The 19,287-nt window shown below is 43.9% G+C and overlaps 1 protein-coding gene across 2 annotated transcripts in view; it reads right to left on the bottom strand.

Annotated features, from left to right (window-relative positions):
• The window catches only part of LOC134323385 (transcription initiation factor TFIID subunit 4-like), a 108,384-nt gene that overhangs the window by 67,819 nt on the left and 21,278 nt on the right, over positions 1-19,287 (bottom strand). Inside the window, exons 8-14 of one of the 2 annotated variants that reach the window (XM_063004907.1) lie at positions 17,449-17,524; positions 16,687-16,801; positions 7,293-7,462; positions 4,380-4,510; positions 2,218-2,343; positions 457-513; positions 48-350 (exon numbers count right to left, since the gene is read on the bottom strand). In XM_063004907.1, the coding sequence (XP_062860977.1) occupies positions 315-350; positions 457-513; positions 2,218-2,343; positions 4,380-4,510; positions 7,293-7,462; positions 16,687-16,801; positions 17,449-17,524 (711 nt within the window). In that variant the 3' untranslated portion in view covers positions 48-314. Of the gene's footprint in view, positions 1-47; positions 351-456; positions 514-2,217; positions 2,344-4,379; positions 4,511-7,292; positions 7,463-16,686; positions 16,802-17,448; positions 17,525-19,287 lie in introns of those variants that run through there. The other variant, XM_063004906.1, reaches the window with a different exon arrangement.

Here is a 19,287-nt window from a genome sequence, read left to right as displayed (position 1 = left end):
GGGGATGGGTAAGCAGTGTAAGTAAGCAGATTCGGGTCGTACCGTGTTTCTGTGCTTTAATGCATTTGTTAGGAAGTGAACGTAAGGGAACATAATTGCCCGGCTAAACCCGGCTGGAACGTTTTTGTGATGCAAATAGGATCATCACACTGACGATGGGAGCACGACTGGAAGCGCGCCTTCAAACAACGGCCTGGTTTAACTTCTCAAAAAGAGGCAGCGCGATTAATAAGTCCGGCTCTGAGAGATTTCAGGAGGAGAAAAAAACAGCGCAGACAGAGAAACGGGGAGAGAAATGGGCCGATTCGTGCACATCAATCAGCCAAAAATCCTTCCTCCAACTTTCTTTTCTGTAAAGAGTCAGACTTTAAATGGCATTACATATGTAGCGCCGCATGAAAAATTAATCCGGCGAAGCCGCGAAATGTCAGGGGTAATGATGGGTACTGCGCTCACCTCTTTTGCCTTCTGCTTCAAACGAGCCTGCTCTGGGTCCTCCTGCCTCGAGCGACTCTGGGAGAGAGAGAGAGAGAGACGGAGAAACAGAGAGACGGAGAGAAAGGTTAACAGCTGTGGTGGAGCTCGGCTCACGTGTCGAGGTGAGCGCTGAAATAGAGCTGAATGGGGACACAGACGAGGTGTCAAGGACAGGGTGTGTGTGTGTGTGTGTGTGTCATAATGGTGTGAGTGCCGTGGCCCGACTTGCACTCACTGCGACCACAAGACAGACACACACACACACACACTTTGTCCGAGGGGTGTGTCAAAACCAAAAAGTCTGATTGGAACAAATATGCTTATTTAGGTTTATTGCAGGTTTACTGCTGGGATTTAGGTTTGAAACATTAGCATCAGCCATAACATTAAAACCACCTCCTTGTTTCTACACTCACTGTTCATTTTATCAGCTCCACTTACCATATAGAAGCACTTTGTAGTTCTACAATTACTGACTGTAGTCCATCTGTTTCTCTACATGCTTTGTTACCCCCCTTTCACCCTGTTCTTCAATGGTCAGGACCACCACAGGACCACCACAGAGCAGGTATTATTTAGGTGGTGGATCATTCTCAGCACTGCAGTGACACTGACATGGTGGTGGTGTGTTAGTGTGTGTTGTGCTGGTATGAGTGGATCAGACACAGCAGCACTGCTGGAGTTTTTAAACACCTCACTGTCACTGCTGGACTGAGAATAGTCCACCAACCAAAAATATACAGCCAACAGCTGATGAAGGTCTAGAAGATGAACGACTCAAACAGCAGCAATAGATGAGCGATCGTCTCTGACTTTACATCTACAAGGTGGAGCAACTAGGTAGGAGTGTCTAATAGAGTGGACAGTGAGTGGACACAGTGTCTGATCCACTCAAACCAGCACAACACACACTAACACACCACCACCATGTCAGTGTCACTGCAGCGCTGAGAATGATCCACCACATAAATAATACCTGCTCTGTGGTGGTCCTGTGGGGGTCCTGACCATTGAAGAACAGGGTGAAAGCAGGTAACAAAGCATGCAGAGAAACAGATGGACTACAGTCAGTAATTGTAGAACTACAAAGTGCTTCTATATAGAGTAAGTGGAGCTGATCAAATAGAAAGTGAGTGTGGTTTTAATGTTATGGCTGATCAGTGTATACAGAAATAACTAATATGTAGCTCATTAAATATGTGGTGGAACGTATGGGAATCTGCCACGTAGATGGGTGGCACTGTTACAGAATCTTGTCCTTCTGCCTTGCCATTTATGGCCTGCAGAGGAGGCATGGAGGCTCAGATAATTTACGAGTCAGGTTCTCTAAACTGACAGTCAGAGTTGAGCCTCTGCTGGGTTCGATATAGTTCCTGTAGTTCCTATTATTTCTAGAAACACAATCTTTTCTTTCCCTTTTCTATCCACGTTCTGGTGGCCTACCTGCTTTCTGTTCCTTCCTGTTTGGTGAAAGAGCCTTCAGTGTTGCTGGTCCTAAACTATGGAACTCTTTACCACTGTGCTTATAAATTAAATGTTATTATTATTACTTGTTAGTTTGTTTCTGTTATTTCGGCCACTATTTAATTTTACCAAGCGGTAGCAGGACAGACGCCTACAATGAGACCGCCGTCTTAACTAGACAGTAGGAGTCATTGTTGCCCTCCCTCAGGCATGGCTGGTGGCTAGTGCCCACTCTGTGCATTTGTAAGGACCCTGGTTAGTAGCCAGCGAACTCACTTTAGCTGCTTTGAGGAGAATCTCTCTCTCCTGCTCGTCCTTCCTCTGTTTTTCTAACCTCTCCAGCTGCTCGAAGAACTTGAGCTGAGAGCGAACGTCTGACGACTGCTCGTAACACTCCTCGTCCTGAAAGCAGAGAGAGAAAACAGCGAGGATGAACCGAGAGAAAACCACAAGCGAAAAAGTTTAGACTCGCTGGGACGTTTCTGTCCCTTTGAACATTTGTTTACGTGCCATCCGGAACTTTTGAGAACTCAGTTTGTGGGTAAACAAACCGTTAACACCGTAATTAAACGTGTTTATTTTGAAACCTCAATCCCGTGCTTTTCTGTAAATTCCTTCACTCTTTCCGCTTATGTGTGTGTGTGTGTGTGTGTGTGTGTGTGATCACTGTGACACTGAGCTGAAAGTCTTTGAGATCCAGTCACTACTTTATCTACCGCTTGAGTCGTGGGTCTCTGTTTTCTTTTTCTTTTCTTCTTTCTATTGATGCCAGAGAAGCGGCTTCACAGGCCGTGCGCTTCTAACGCGCCTCGTTTCCAAACCACAACACAGAAAAGACGCGACGAGAGAAGACGTGCGGATCGGCAGAGCGAGATACGAGCGGCGATCGTCTCTACGATCCTCTCCCGCTTCCACATAAACAACCTGATAAATAAAAAAAACAACTCCGGCTTTCAAGCTTTTCAACTCCAGCACCTCCCATCACTTTCAGAGCTCTCGCTCGGCGCGCACGTGCGGCTTCTCCGTCTTCTCACTCTCGGATGCGTGTTTATCCATCTTCTTTTTGTATTTTTAATTCGCGTCGTGGAAAGTTTGACATGTGCTCCCTCTGGGCCGACATCTACATCTAAACTGTACTTGTTCCTGCATTTTAAACGTATCAGAGTACCAAGCGGCCTCGCAAAAATGATGACAAACCTTCTGAGGAGCAGTGAAACATCAAGACACAATGTAATAAAAATAATAAACAGTTAATAAAGGTTATCGGGAACGATACGACTCAGAGACGCATGTTTTGAAATATGGAACAAACACTATATGGAAAACTATCGTCGTACTTCGACATCCTTTCTAATGATTGAATTCATGCATTTCAGCTACAACAGTTGCTAACAGGTGTAATAAATTAATTATATAAAGAAAATGATAGACTTCAAACTTTGCAGCAACAGTTTAGGGATGGTCCTTTACCGTTCTGGCATGACTGCACCCCTGTGCACAAAGCAAAGCTCTATAAAGACATAAAGAAAAGTTCGGCTTAAATGCACTGACCTCAGCCCTACTGAACAGCTCTGGAATGAACTAGAACAGTAACTGGGGCTTTCTTGACCCATTTCAGTGTCCAGCTATACTATTGCCGTTTGACTAAACACATTTCCACAGACATACATCAAAGTCAAAGAGAGGCCGTTATTATAGCTGAAAATACAGGTTTGTTTACATATAGGTTTGTTTTTTGTCCTGGTCAGGTGTCCAAATACATTTGGCCATGTAGTGTATGTACGTTTCCTGCCTAGTGAGTTTTGTTTTGTATCACATTTGATACATCAGGATTTAATGTATTTATTTTTTTAAGTCATTCTTCACTGCATGTTTTTTAACAAACAAAAACATACAGAACACTTTTCACTTTTAAAACTTATAAATGAATAACTGGGGCCTCCAAAATAACCCAAAACCATTGGATAGCCTCTAAAACTTTATTTAAAGTGTGGGTATTACTTGTTTACATTTTTATATACTTTATATATTTCTTTTTATATAAATATATTAAGATTCTTTTTATATCTTAATATTTGAGGACCTAATTGTTGTGTATTTCACCGTTTGAGTGTGTGTGTGAGTTGGTTTCTTGTTTCTAAGGAGTTGCACATTTGCAATTTTGTAGTATTTTATATACAATGACAATAAATGCATTCATTCGAATAGTAATAGGGAATTGGAAATGATTAAATTGAGAGCAGTAATTCTTTCAATACAGATTTAAAATGAAGTTCTGGACTGGTGCCCTGACCAGGGTGTTCCTCCCTGGTGTCCAGTGTTTCCCAGTAAATCCAGACCCACCACGACCCTGACCAGGATAAAACAAGTAAAATATGTGAGATGCATTTACATGTATAGTGGAGAGGCGTGTTCTCCTATCGCTGGGTTTAACGTACCTTACTGGAGTCCATTCTGTGCTGGGCGATGGACGACACTTTCTCCAGCATGGTCCTCAGCCGTGACTGTGTAGCGTGAGAAATGAAGTTCACCGCCTCTAAAGGAACCTCGGTCACCCCAAACTTCTTAGCTAAAAGATATAGAGAGAATTTAAAAAGATTTATTTATTGATTAGGATTTTAACATTACAATCATGACAGGAACGGTAGTTACAGGTTACACAAGATTCATCAGTTCAAGTTTTTAATTTCAAACACAGTCATGGACAATTTTGTATCTCCAGTTCACCTCACTTGCACGTCTTTGGACTGTGGGATGAAATCGGAGCACCCCGGAGGAAACCCACACAGACGGGGAGAACATGCAAACTTCACACAGAAAGAACCCGGGGATCGAACCCAGGACCTTCTTTCTGTGAGGCGACAGTGCTACCCAGCGAGTCACCGTGCCGCCCATTTTAGAAGATAAGCAAACAAATGCTGCCATAATTTTGGACTTGGAACATACACTATATGGTCAAAAGTATTTGGACAGCTGACCATGAGCTGCTTACAAGTGCCATTGTTGCATTAACTCCTTAAAGCCTACACCACCAAAACATTGCCCAAAAATTCTATATATTTTTTTAAGTGTAAAAAAGTATTTATTTGACCTTCTGTGAAATACAAAAAATAAAAAATAAATAAATAAATAACAGTTTGCATATATGAGTTTTGGTTTGTATCACATTTGATACATCAGGATTTAATGGTTTTTTTCTTTGTTTTTTGCATTTTTTTTAACAAACATAAATGTAGAGAACATAATTGTGTGATGCCCAACATACACTATGGTCAAAAGTGTTTGGACACCTGACCATAAGCTTGCTGGACAGCCCCAAAGAATGCTATTAAAACAGAGTGACCTCTGTGTGATCTTTTCAGCTAAAACAACAGCCGCTCTTCTGGGCAGGTTTCTCACAAGATTCTTAAGTATATGTGTGGAAATTAGTGTTTATTCAGAGGCTGGGCACCGATGTTGGTCAAGAAAGCCTCAGCTGATGTTCCGGTTCATTCCAGAGATGTTGAATGGGGCTGAGGTCAAGGTTCTGTGCAGGACAGAAAACTCCAGTCATAGTGGAAGAGTAAATGGCCTTCCTTAAACTATTGCTGCAGTCGGAGGCCCGTCATATATTTCTATTAGCAATTATGGCTGAAACACAGAGTTGAAAATTAGAAAGGGTGTCCCAATACTTTTTCCCCCAAACACTTCCTCCAAAATATCACACGACTGCCGGCTATGTTAACCGTTCAGGCAACAGGAACAAATGAAGCTGATTTTAAAGGGGAGTAAAGAAAGCCTGTTATTAAAAAGCTCCTTCCTGAGTGTTTGCTGATTTTAGTGACCGTCTGCACTTTAGGACGTAATTAGACTCACGTACAGCTGCTAAGATCCTCCGTTACCGTCCATCAGCTTGTTTTTTTACTTCTATATGAACACAATTTTTTCTTTTTCTGTTCTTTCAAGTAAATCACAGCGATTATTTTAATCACAGCATCACGCATCTTGATCATGAGAGGATAACGAGTAGCGAAAACAAAACCGGTTGGAAAAGCTTTCAAAGGGAACGGTAAAAGATTACCGGCATTTCCTGCAACTGTGGATCCCAGAGCCAATGCAGGATCACTCAGTATTAACAGAAAGAGAGCAGATTGCTGTCTGAACAGTAAGCACGATCACATTTTAATGGTATAAACAAGATAGTACTGTCGCCTCTGTTAACGTGTGTCACTTTTGAGCCCTTATTCGGCACTACATGAGAAACCATCACGCTTCTGTAATAAATATAGCCACATGGGCTCGGGAGTACTTGGGAAAACCACTGTCTTTTAACACAGCGCTCCGCTGCATCAAGAAATTCAAGCTGAAACTCTATTGTGCAAAGAAAAAGTCGTATATCAATTCTATGCAGAAATGCAGCCCAGTTTTCCGGGCCTGAGTTCATCTCAGATGGACTGAAAGACGTGGAAGTGGAAACGTGTGCTGTGGTCAGATGCGTCCACGTTTGAGCTAAAAAAAACAGACGTCAGGGTGTCTGTTTTAAAGATGAAAAGAAAATAAATGAAAATATTTAGTGAATTTTATTAATTAAAAAATAAAATAGGGCAGCTCAGGTAGCGCAGCGGTAAAATACGCTAGCACACCAGAGCTGGGATCTCGAATACATCTGTACTGGGTGGCTATATGAACAACTTAGCCTGTTGTTCATACAGGGTGGGAGCTAGATAGGGACCTCATAACTGGTGCAATTACGACCTCTGCTGGCTGATTGATGGCGCCTGCCTGATGGAGTCGGGGAATAGTGCTGATCAGGGTGTGGCTCTCCGTGCACAAGGCTGGTCTGCATATGAACTCGCCTCGCACAGGTGAAAAGATGCAGTCGGTACTGCACACATGTCGACGGGGAAGCTCCTCAGTCAGCAGTGGAGGGTTGTATCGGTAGAGGTGATGCGTAACCCAACCAGGGTAATTAGATACGACTAAATTAGGGGAGAAAATTGGAAGGAAAAAGAAAAAATAAATAAAATAAAATAAGTTGAAGATGAAATATGATCGGGTAATTGGATACGACTCGACTGGGAGAAAAATTGGGAAAAATATAATTAAAAAATTAATTGTGTGTAAAATTGTGTCTTGATAGGAAATTAAATATATATTATTAGCATTTTTGGACAGATGTCATGTGTTCTTTGCGTTCTAGTAGATACCCAACACTCAGGACACGTCTGATTCTGTAATTGTCCTCAATTTCAGTTCTAATGACAGCAAACTTCCCTGAGACTGTAGCGTTCATGACCATCCCTGCGAGGCTATTGACTTAAAAACAATAAACCGTGTGTGTGTGTGTGTGTGTGTGTGTGTGTGTGTGTTACCCATCTCCAGGATGCGTCTGTGCAGGAGGCCCGTGGGCAAAAAGGCCTCGTCCTTACACGAGCGGATCTGCGTGCCCACCAACTCCGAGTTGGTCGCTAAGATACGGGCATTCTCCTCGCTCAGGTTCACGCCGGCCATGGACGCCACGTCGTTGATGTCGTCATCGTCCCTGAAAAACAAAACGCGGCACCTGAGCGCACCTGAACAGAGGTCACTTCCTGCCACAACTATTAACAACCTCCAATGAAAATCATGAGTTATTTTTTTAGGGCGGCACGGTGGCTCGGTGGGTAGCACTGTCACCTCACAGTAAGAAGGTCCTGGGTTAGATTCCCAGACGGTGCGGTCCAGATCCTTTCTGTGTGGAGTTTGCATGTTCTCCCCGTGTCTGTGTGGGTTTCCTCCGGGAGCTCCGGTTTCCTCCCACAGTACAAAGACGCGCAAGTGAGGTGAATTAGAGATACGAAATGTCCACGACTGTGTTTGACATTAAACTTGAACTGATGAATCTTCTGTAACCAGTAATTACTGCTCCTGTCATGAGTTTAACCAAAGTGTGTAAAACATGACGTCCGCTAGCACACCAGCGCCGGGAATCTGAACTTCTCGGTTTGAAACGCTGCGTTGGCCCTGGTCAGCTGGGAGCCATGTAGCGGGAAAATTGGAAGTGCCTGCGGCATACGTTACTGCTAGGGCGGGTTGACCGGACTATGTGGGTGGGGTCTTCAAACTCTGTGTAAGGACCCTGATTGGCAGATGGAGAGGCGTCTGTGCAGAGTGCATGGGTGAAAAAGGGTTCTGCTAAGGACTACGTGCGGGTCGAAGGAGGCGTTGCAGCAATATTCCCACCTCGACTAGATACCCTCCTCAATATATACAGTGTATCACAAAAGTGAGTACACCCCTCACATTTCTGCAGATATTTAAGTATATCTTTTCATGGGACAACACTGACAAAATGACACTTTGACACAATGAAAAGTAGTCTGTGTGCAGCTTATATAACAGTGTAAATGTATTCTTCCCTCAAAATAACTCAATATACAGCCATTAATGTCTAAACCACCGGCAACAAAAGTGAGTACACCCCTTAGTGAAAGTTCCTGAAGTGTCAATATTTTGTGTGGCCACCATTATTTCCCAGAACTGCCTTAACTCTCCTGGGCATGGAGTTTACCAGAGCTTCACAGGTTGCCACTGGAATGCTTTTCCACTCCTCCATGACGACATCACGGAGCTGGCGGATATTCGAGACTTTGCGCTCCTCCACCTTCCGCTTGAGGATGCCCCAAAGATGTTCTATTGGGTTTAGGTCTGGAGACATGCTTGGCCAGTCCATCACCTTTACCCTCAGCCTCTTCAATAAAGCAGTGGTCGTCTTAGAGGCGTGTTTGGGGTCATTATCATGCTGGAACACTGCCCTGCGACCCAGTTTCCGGAGGGAGGGGATCATGCTCTGCTTCAGTATTTCACAGTACATATTGGAGTTCATGTGTCCCTCAATGAAATGTAACTCCCCAACACCTGCTGCACTCATGCAGCCCCAGACCATGGCATTCCCACCACCATGCTTGACTGTAGGCATGACACACTTATCTTTGTACTCCTCACCTGATTGCCGCCACACATGCTTGAGACCATCTGAACCAAACAAATTAATCTTGGTCTCATCAGACCATAGGACATGGTTCCAGTAATCCATGTCCTTTGTTGACATGTCTTCAGCAAACTGTTTGCGGGCTTTCTTGTGTAGAGACTTCAGAAGAGGCTTCCTTCTGGGGTGACAGCCATGCAGACCAATTTGATGTAGTGTGCGGCGTATGGTCTGAGCACTGACAGGCTGACCCCCCACCTTTTCAATCTCTGCAGCAATGCTGACAGCACTCCTGCGCCTATCTTTCAAACACAGCAGTTGGATGTGACGCTGAGCACGTGCACTCAGCTTCTTTGGACGACCAATGCGAGGTCGGTTCTGAGTGGACCCTGCTCTTTTAAAACGCTGGATGATCTTGGCCACTGTGCTGCAGCTCAGTTTCAGGGTGTTGGCAATCTTCTTGTAGCCTTGGCCATCTTCATGTAGCGCAACAATTCGTCTTTTAAGATCCTCAGAGAGTTCTTTGCCATGAGGTGCCATGTTGGACCTTTCAGTGACCAGTATAAGAGAGTGTGAGAGCTGTACTACTAAATTGAACACACCTGCTCCCTATGCACACCTGAGACCTAGTAACACTAATGAGACACATGACATTTTGGAGGGAAAATGACAAGCAGTGCTCAATTTGGACATTTAGGGGTGTAGTCTCTTAGGGGTGTACTCACTTTTGTTGCCGGTGGTTTAGACATTAATGGCTGTATATTGAGTTATTTTGAGGGAAGAATAAATTTACACTGTTATATAAGCTGCACACAGACTACTTTTCATTGTGTCAAAGTGTCATTTTGTCAGTGTTGTCCCATGAAAAGATATACTTAAATATCTGCAGAAATGTGAGGGGTGTACTCACTTTTGTGATACACTGTATATATACATATTTAATGACAATTGTTTATGAGGCTTTTGGTCTGGTTCCTAGCAAACGCTAGTTTTGTGTGAGTGTGGCAGGTAGACAAAGGTTGAACAGAATTATCAATTCGCAGATGCTTGTCACTTCATTCTCAGCTTCTCACCTCAGATATTATCACCACCGTTTCTTTTTTTTTTAGAAGAAGAAACTTTTTTCCAAGCAACTCACATTTTGTCCAAGTTTTTTTTTACACGTTTAATATTAAACACAGTCCTGGACAATTTTGTATCTATAATTCACCTCACTTTGTCTTGTGGGAGGAAACCGGAGCTCCCGGAGGAAACCCACGCAGAAACGTGTAAAACACAGAAAGGACCTGGGCCGCTCCATCTGGGGATTGAATCCAGGACCTTCTTGCTGTGAGGTGACAGTGCTACCCACCGAGCCACCAGCAGCGACAGACAAGTGGACTAAAGAGGGCAGATGTAGCCTAGTGGTTAAGGTACTAGACCAGTAATCAGAGGGTTGCCGCCATTGCCAGGTTTCCACTGTTGGGCCCTTGAGCAAGGCCCTTAACCCTCAATTGCTTAGATTGTGTACTGTAAGTTGCTTTGGATAAAAGTGTCTGCTAAATCCCGAAAATTTAAATTTAAAAAAGAGAGCCGCTGTATCATTATTAGCACTTTTGCCGATGCCAGGCTGATTCTTTGCCCTCATTTTTCTTATTCAAATGCTGAAGAAGAACAACCAGGGATGGCACTTATAACTTTGTTGCATGGGTCATAACTAGGGCCCAACTAAATTCACGGTACAATGTGCTTAATTTTACGGACCTCGTAAATCACAGACTTTACAGATTGGAAAGAAAAGAGCCACATTTCACAGGAGTCATTAAATTACACTCAAATTAAATGACAGAATAAACAAAGCTCTAATACACGGCACAGCTACATTAATACCCTAATAGAACGTAACCTAGAACATCCAGCGACGAAAATATTTGAGACAACCACAGAATTGGTTGTCAGTTTTCCAATCTCAGTTACCCGTGTCGTGTTTTTAGGTGCTTTACTTCGACATCCTGGACATTTTCACGAAGCGATTGCTAACTGAATTGCCGTAGGATTGCTAGGACGCCTCATAGTGCAAATTAAGCAGTAAAAGTGAGGCACTTGAACGCTACACGTCTGAAAAATGTAACACAAAAGAATTTCACTGCAAATTGTGTATTACACTGGAAAAGGCTCATCTGACGGCCGTGAATTAGGCAGGGCTTTAGTCATAGGTGATCGTTTTCTTCTCCTGAACAAGCTACTGTTCTGACAGGTGAATTTTGTGCCCTGCTGGTCCTGAATGCCCCCCCAGTTGGAGCTGTGCAGCTCCGCTTCATCTCTGTTGGGCTCTGCAGAACATGCACGAGTGCTGACACCGCAGTGGGAAGCTGACACAGACTATTAGAGCTGTTCCTTAAGTTCAGGAGGATATAAAAAGTCAGCCAAACGCCACCGAACTACCCAGAAGAGGGCCGCTAACTGTATTCGGGTACGAGCGGGTGGCATTCTGGGTGCCACATAGCACTAGGGAGGGGCCTGGGTTAAAACCTTTTGTGCCAGGGGTTCGTCCGGGTACTCTCTCACCTCCTAAAGGTGTCAGTGGGTAGACTGGCTGCTGTGAATTGCCCCTGGGATTTGACACCCAGTCCAGGGCGTATTCACTTCTAGCCATGTGTCCTGTGTTACCTGGTAGCTCAAGACCCACTGAGACCCTGACAGGATGAAGAATGTACCACTGTGAAGGGTCCTGTTTCACTGGGAAACACTGGGCATAGGGTAGGAACACCCTGGACAGAACGTCCTGCCTGCAGTCCAGCAGACAGATCATAACGATGATTTTTTTTGTAAATTCTGCCTTGCTAGTAAGTTAGTTTGGACAAAAATAGTTGCCAAATAAACCACAAATCCCACCACGTTAAATCACGGCCAGCGCTCCGATTGAAAACACACCTTCTACACTCACTACAGACAGCCGCTTGCATACGTTCTAAACTAAAGTCATTAAAAACAGCAGATAGAGCAGGACAGTGTGCCAGAAGCGGGTCATGGAAGCTTTCGGAGGGCTGTGGCCAAAAAAAAGCGCAACGGGTGGGAAAGTTTGCCGCAATATGCTGCTCTGACAGCTTAATTAGCACGGTGGCTAAAGATTTATTGGTTTAACAATAAGTGCCTCCAGCTAGAGCTCACCCCAAGGCTGGACAGACACCGTTATGATGGACTCTTTGGTCCAGATCACACACACACACACACACACACTCCAATACTTATGTGACGGTATTCCTACTGGTAAATGTCCTAACGTGTACCATGAGGTCCAGAGCAGCACCTGCCAGCCAATCAGAAACTAGTATATTTTGATATGTTGTCGTATCAACATATCCAGGGACCATTTACTTTTGTTATAATATTAAATCAAATATCAAAAGCTGAAGTAATATAAAAACCTCACACAGTTGAGGTCAAAAGTGAGCTGCCAATGATTCCAGAGGTTCAAATCCCAAACTGGGTTATGTGAACCTACACTATACTGCCAAAAGTATTCGCTCGTCTGCCTTCACACGCATATGAACTTGAGTGACTCCCGTTCTTAATCCACAGGGTTTAATATGATGTCGGCCACCCTTTGCAGCTATAACAGCTTCAACTCCTCTGGGAAGGCTTTCCACAAGGTTTAGGAGTGTGTTTATGGGAATTTTTGACCATTCTTCCAGAAGCACATTTGTGAGGTCAGACACTGATGTTGGACGAGAAGGCCCGGCTCACAGTCTCCACTCTAATTCATCCCAAAGGTGTTCTATCTATCGGGTTGAGGTCAGGACTCTGTGCAGGCCAGTCAAGTTCTTCCACACCAAATTGGCTCATCCACTTTGGCTTTGTGCACTGGTGCGCAGTCATGTTGGAACAGGAAGGGGCCATCCCCAAACTGTTCCCACAAAGTTGGGAGCATGAAACTGTCCAAAATCTCTTGGTATGCTGAAGCATTGAGAGTTCCTTTCACTGAATCCCCCCCTCCACCACACTTTACACTCGGCACAATACAGTCAGACAGGTACCGTTCTCCTGGCAACCGCCAAACCCAGACTCGTCCATCGGATCACCAGACGGTGAAGCATGATTCGTCACTCCAGAGAACACGTCTCCACCGCTCTAGAGTCCAGTGGCGGCGTGCTTTACACCACTGCATCCGACGCTTTGCATTGTGCTCGGTGATTGTAAGGCTTGGATGCTGCTGCTCGGCCATGGAAACCCGTTCCATGAAGCTCTACACACTGTTCCTGAGCTCATCTGAAGGCCACATGAAGTTTGGAGGTCTGTAGTGATCGACTCTGCAGAAAGTTGGTGACCTCTGCGCACTATGTTCCTCAGCATCCGCTGACCCGCTCTGTCATTTTACGTGGTAACACTTGGTGGCTGAGTTGCTGTCGTTCCCAATCGCTTCCACTTTGTTATAACAGCACTGACAGTCGACTGTGGAATATTTAGTAGTGAGGAAATTTCACGACTGGACTTGTTGCACAGGTGGCATCACGGTACCACGCTGGAATTCACTGAGCTCCTGAGAGCGACCCGTTCTTTCACTAATGTGTGTAGAAGCAGTTTGCATGCTGAGGTGCTCGGTTTTATACACCTGTGGCCATGGAGGTGATTGGAACACCTGAATTCAATGATTTGGATGGGTGAGTGAATACTTTTGGCAATATAGTGTAGCTTTTGGACACACACACACACACACACATAAGTGCACTCTTTGTGCAAGTCACAAGCCCAGATAAATAGGAGGAATTTGTCAGGAAGAGCATCCAGCATAGAAATTGTACCAGATCAAATAGGCAAATAAATGATCCACTGTGGTGACGCATAACCGAGTTCAAAAGTTTACATACATATAATGATTTGCCACAGCTTTACCCTGGTCAGGGTCAGATATTAATCCATCACAAAGCCTTGGTCATCCCCCTGCTCAGTCATACCCAATCACGTCTGCATGAAGACCCAACCGGTTGATAGCACAGCTGGAAATTCAAACCCAGGATCTCAGGAGTACATATGCAGCACAACATCCTACTAGGATTAATAACCATTAACTGTTTTAACCCAGTCAGCCGCTTCAGATCATGTGACTTTTCAGTACAGGCACATCTCATGGACAGAGATAGAATCGGAACCCTGACTCCAAAATCAATCTGGCACGTTCTGGACCGGGAACGTCAGCCTGCATTTCAGATTCAACCTCCAGGCTAATAGTTTGAGGTAATCTTTCTCCTTTTTCCTTCATTATTCCATCAACTTTCTGCAGTGCACCACCTCCACTGGCAGCAAAACAGCCTCAGAGTAAATCACTACGAGCAGACCATGAGCAGAAGCAGAGTTTTCAGGGTGGAATGTCTCGGTCTTAACGTTTCTCCTCCAAACTTACTACCGAATAAATTCATCTGTCTTCACCTGATCACATGATGTTTTTTTTTCCTTTATTAATGTGATCTGATCAGTAAACTCTAAGGTGATAACAGCAGCCTGGAGGGGTAAAGATTGCTTGACTGTAGACAGTCACTGTGTTCCTGCAGTGGTTAAATCAATCAATACATTTATTAAGAAACTAAAATGTAAGATTTGTTTTTGTACCAGTTTAAATAGTTGCACTTACATTTGCAGCATTTAGCAGATGCTCTAATCCAAAGCATCAATTATGACTGAATACAGTTGGAGCAATTGAGGGTTAAGGGCCTCGCTCAGGGGCCCAACATTGGCAACTTGGCGGTAGTGAGGCTTGAACCTGCAACCTTATGATTACTAGTCCAGTACTTAACTACTGAGCTACACCAAACCAAAAAAACATGACAGGGCTCCTGGGGTAAACCCACACAGACACGGGGAGAACATGCAAACTCCACACAGAAAGGACCCCCCGCCTGGGGATCGAACCCAGAAACGTCTTGCTGTGAGGCGACAGTGCTACCCACGAGCCACCGTGTCAGCCGGCTTTGCCGACTAGCCCGCCCCGATAACCCACTCAATATTTTCACAATCAATCATCCAAAAGATGCTCTTAAGGCTCAGGGTTCGTCTGAGTGGCTGCAGACAAGTTTTAGCACAACTTTTAAGAGAAAAGAGCCAACCTGTATATACGTGGTTTCTAAAAGAGAACAAAGCAAGCCTCCTTGTGTCTAATTCCAGGTTAGGACAGAAACAGAAAGATGGAAAAAGAAAAGAGCTTGGCCTACAGCGAGCTGCTTCAGCTAAAGGAAATGCTGCCCCCATGTGCCAGAGCTGAGTACTGCAGCCACAGGGATGGTGCTGGTACCAAAATCACAAGTTCTCAGCCAGAAAAACTGGCCCCATAATCTTGCTGGGTTAAATAAAGGGCTTTCTGCCATTTACAACTAATAAGAGCACAGAGGTACCTTGTAACTCAACGTCCCCTAAACTCAAAATCTTTGAAACTTGACGCACTTTGTGGAGAAATTTGTAGCCTTAAACTCAAGGTTTCCCTTAAATTCTACGTCTTCAGCCTTTTTTTAATGATCATTTATTTATTTAATTTCAAATGAACAATACACAGCCGCTTTGTTCAGCGCTCGGCTTGAGCGGTGCTGTAAAACGTCATCAAAGTGTGAACATGAGACGAATCTGCATTAGTGTGGAATAAGGTGCAGATCCAGTGTTACAGCTCCACATGTATCTGTGTTTATCTGGATTTTCCTCCCTGTTTCACTTTTAAACTTGTGTTACAGCTCGAGATTCTGAGAAATGATGAGAATCAGAATCAGCTTCTCCCAGAGTCTAAAACGCTTCTGGTTGAAAATAAAGCTTAACGTGGTTTAATGTAGTAAAAGAAGGAGACAGGAGCACTAAACTACTCTTCATTATTACTGCTCATAAGTTCCTCCACTAATCACATTCCTCACTCGCTGTTCTAGTACAATAAGTCACGCTAAGTTTTGCGCACTGCCGCCATCACACTCTATAGGAAATAACAACAGCAGCGCAAAAGCTGTTTTGCCACTTGTCATGTGAATGCGCCGGTACTGAACGAAATACGATACTCCAAGATCGAGCATCTCCACGATTAAGAAGTGTAAGCAAACAATGAAGAAGTAAAGCTAAAGTGCAGCTTTTATTGTATTTTTATATGGATATTAAACTGTTTTTAATTGTATTTCAGTGTGTTTATATTATATTTGTGTTATTTTCAGTGTATAAGTGTCAAAAACAACCTCATTATTTTACATGAGCCTAAAATATCTGCAGTTCCACGGGACCATGGACGCATTAACAGGTTTCCCAAACATCCTTATGGAAAAAAGACCCTAAAACTCAACGTCTTATAAACTCCATGCCACTCCCAGAACCAAATTACTTAATTAATTAATTTAAAATAGCAGTAATGAATCGTCAGTGGTACATGGAGGGATCAAACACGTTACAATGCAACTAAACCGTGCATCTACATGAACACGATGTGTGTGAGCACACGGAATCTGCATTAAATGCTCCTGCACATAAATAGAAACCACAACATGCGGCACTGAGGTCACAGAATTTGACGGTCACAGATGTTGGTGCAACACGCTGAGTAATAACTGTTTAGTCTTGTTTAGTCTATGACAATCTGCCGATGCGCCACGATCTGCCACAGACGCTTAAAAAAGTCAATTCTGGACAGTTAAGATCACGCATTCATGTTGTTTGTGTCTTCCAACTTCTGTTTCCGGATGATGGAACGCCCACATAAAGGTTCTCCAAGTCGCAGGAACCAGTACCAGCTCTGGTACTTTGTTGGTGCAAAAGACAAGAGTCACTGCTTTTTTGTGGCTTTACTGAAGTGAGATGTGTACCTGAACAAGCCTCCTCCTGGATCGTTCACTTTGTTTTTCGGAGCCCCCGAGAGCTGCACGCCGACGCCGGAGGGACATTTTCCCGCCTGCAGCACCGGACTTTTCCCTACAGCACCTGGGGAAACATGGAGAACATGGAACAGACCGGCAAATGATCAGATTAAAAAACTAAACCTTTAAACACGTGGATTACAGAATTTCTTGCCGTTCGCTGTGTTTGTATTTACAACAGTGAACGATGTCGGTATGAATGAACTATGTTCACACGTACAAGGACTTCGTTTATGGGTTACAGACGCTCAGTTATCACACAGTAACTGACAACGTTACACAAACCTTACATGAGCGTCCAAGTCTGAATCATTTTTTAAAGTGCTGAGTGCAGCAGTCGAAAGAAAAAGCGGTAGATTTAATTCGGACAGATTAAAAAAGTACAAGCACAGGAGTCAGTCTGAGATGCGGGACGTCTGAGAGGATGGAGTGCTACTGTATATGTGTGAAATATAGATCAATATAAATAAGAACAGTACAGTACAGGTCATCTAATGCAGGGTTTTTCAAACCTTGGGTCAAAGAAATGGGTCGCAGAGAAAAATAATAATAATTGAATAAACTTGTATGCAAACGCCACTTGTGGAGGCTTTATATTACATCATGTTGTCTGGGTCAGGGGTTTCCAACTTTTTTGGACATGCACCCCCTTTTGTGTGCCGATCTCGAACTTGACACACACCGTGTGAATATAGCAGGAGGTCTTCTTACCTGCTGGACGTACGGTCTGTGTGATGATGGCCGGCATCCGGACCTGCGCACCTACGACCCCTGGCCTCTTAATACCCTACAGGGAGAGTAAGAGTGTGAGAGGCGGCACAAAAAAATGGCATGATCATAAAACGATCGCTGATCATTAACATGAACATTTCTAGTGTCCATTAATAAATACGACATGTCCCAATATTTTTGATAATGTGGATTGTAAAGAGTGATAACAACAGGAATCTGTTACCAATCATTAAAAGAAACGACTTTTAATGACCAACCTGGTTGTATTTGGATAATTTAAACAAATTTTGAATTAGACACCTGCAAGACACGCAAAAAAATTGGGACAGAAGCAAAAACAGTGAAAAGTTACATAATAAGCAGGTGAATTGGTAACAGGTAAAGGAACCATGACTGGGTATAAAAGTAAGATCCACCAAATGTTCAGAACATTTCTCAATGCTGTACTGTAAAAGAGATCTGGGTAAATGCAGGCCAAGGCCAGAAATCACAGTTGAATGTGCATGAGCTCTGAATCATGCTACACCGATCAGCCATAACATTAAAACCACCTCCTTGTCTATTTTATCAGCTCCACTTACCATATAGAAGCACTTTGTAGTTCTACAATTACTGACTGTAGTCCATCTGTATCTCTACATGCTTTGTTAGCCCCCTTTCACCCTGTTCTTTAATGGTCAGGACCCCCACAGGACCACCACAGAGCAGGTATTATTTAGGTGGTGGATCATTCTCACTGACATGGTGGTGGTGTGTTAGTGTGTGTTGTGCTGGTATGAGTGGATCAGACACAGCAGCGCTGCTGGAGTTTTTAAACACCGTGTCCACTCACTGTCCACTCTATTAGACGCTCCTACCTAGTTGGTCCACCTTGTAGATGTAAAGTCAGAGACGATCGCTCATCTATTGCTGCTGTTTGAGTCGGTCATCTTCTAGACCATCATCAGTGGTCACAGGACGCTGCCCACGGGGCGCTGTTGGCTGGATGTTTTTGGTGAGGTCTGATCCACTCATACCAGCACAACACACACTAACACACCACCACCATGTCAGTGAGAATGATCCACCACCTAAATAATACCTGCTCTGTGGTGGTCCTGTGGGGGTCCTGACCATTAAAGAACAGCACGAAAGGGGGCTAACAAAGCATGTAGAGAAACAGATGGACTACAGTCAGTAATTGTAAAACTACAAAGTGCTTCTATATGGTAAGTGGAGCTGATAAAATGGACAGTGAGTGTAGAAACAAGGAGGTGGTTTTAATGTTACGGCTGATCAGCAGAGGCCGGAGTCCCTTTGGCCCGCCCACCCTCAGATACAGCAAATCACGTCTGTGTAGGCATCCGGCTGACGAATAGCAGAGCGGAGATTCTATAACCGGCACTGTGGCCTATTACTCCAGCCCATCACTGCTGATATTCATCTACAAAGACATGATTTGGGGAAAAGGCACCACCAGGCCTGATTATAGTGGTGATTATACCTGTGACGGACTATAGCAGCCCAGTGCTTTGATGATAATAATAATAATAATAAAGTCAGATAATAAACACTGTGTTTGCCGTTTCCTGAAGATTGTGGGATTGTTGGAAACTGAAAACGGATCACAGGTGTCTCAAACCTTCAATGATTTAGCTTAACTGTAATGTTTGAGATACTGTAACAGGCCTACAAGTGTTGGTGGTTTGGAATGTAAATCAAAGACGAATCAATTATCATATTATTCTAAAAATAAAAGCTGAATTCTGGGATCAGACGTAAAGACTGGAGAGAAAATAAAGAGAACAAAGAAAGAACCAGAAGGGACAGGTGAGGCTG

Source organism: Trichomycterus rosablanca, chromosome 11 (assembly GCF_030014385.1).
Source record: "Trichomycterus rosablanca isolate fTriRos1 chromosome 11, fTriRos1.hap1, whole genome shotgun sequence".
In the NCBI taxonomy this organism is placed as follows: domain Eukaryota; kingdom Metazoa; phylum Chordata; class Actinopteri; order Siluriformes; family Trichomycteridae; genus Trichomycterus; species Trichomycterus rosablanca.
Note: the sequence above shows the minus strand (reverse complement) of the source record. Positions and strands in the feature narration are given on the sequence as shown.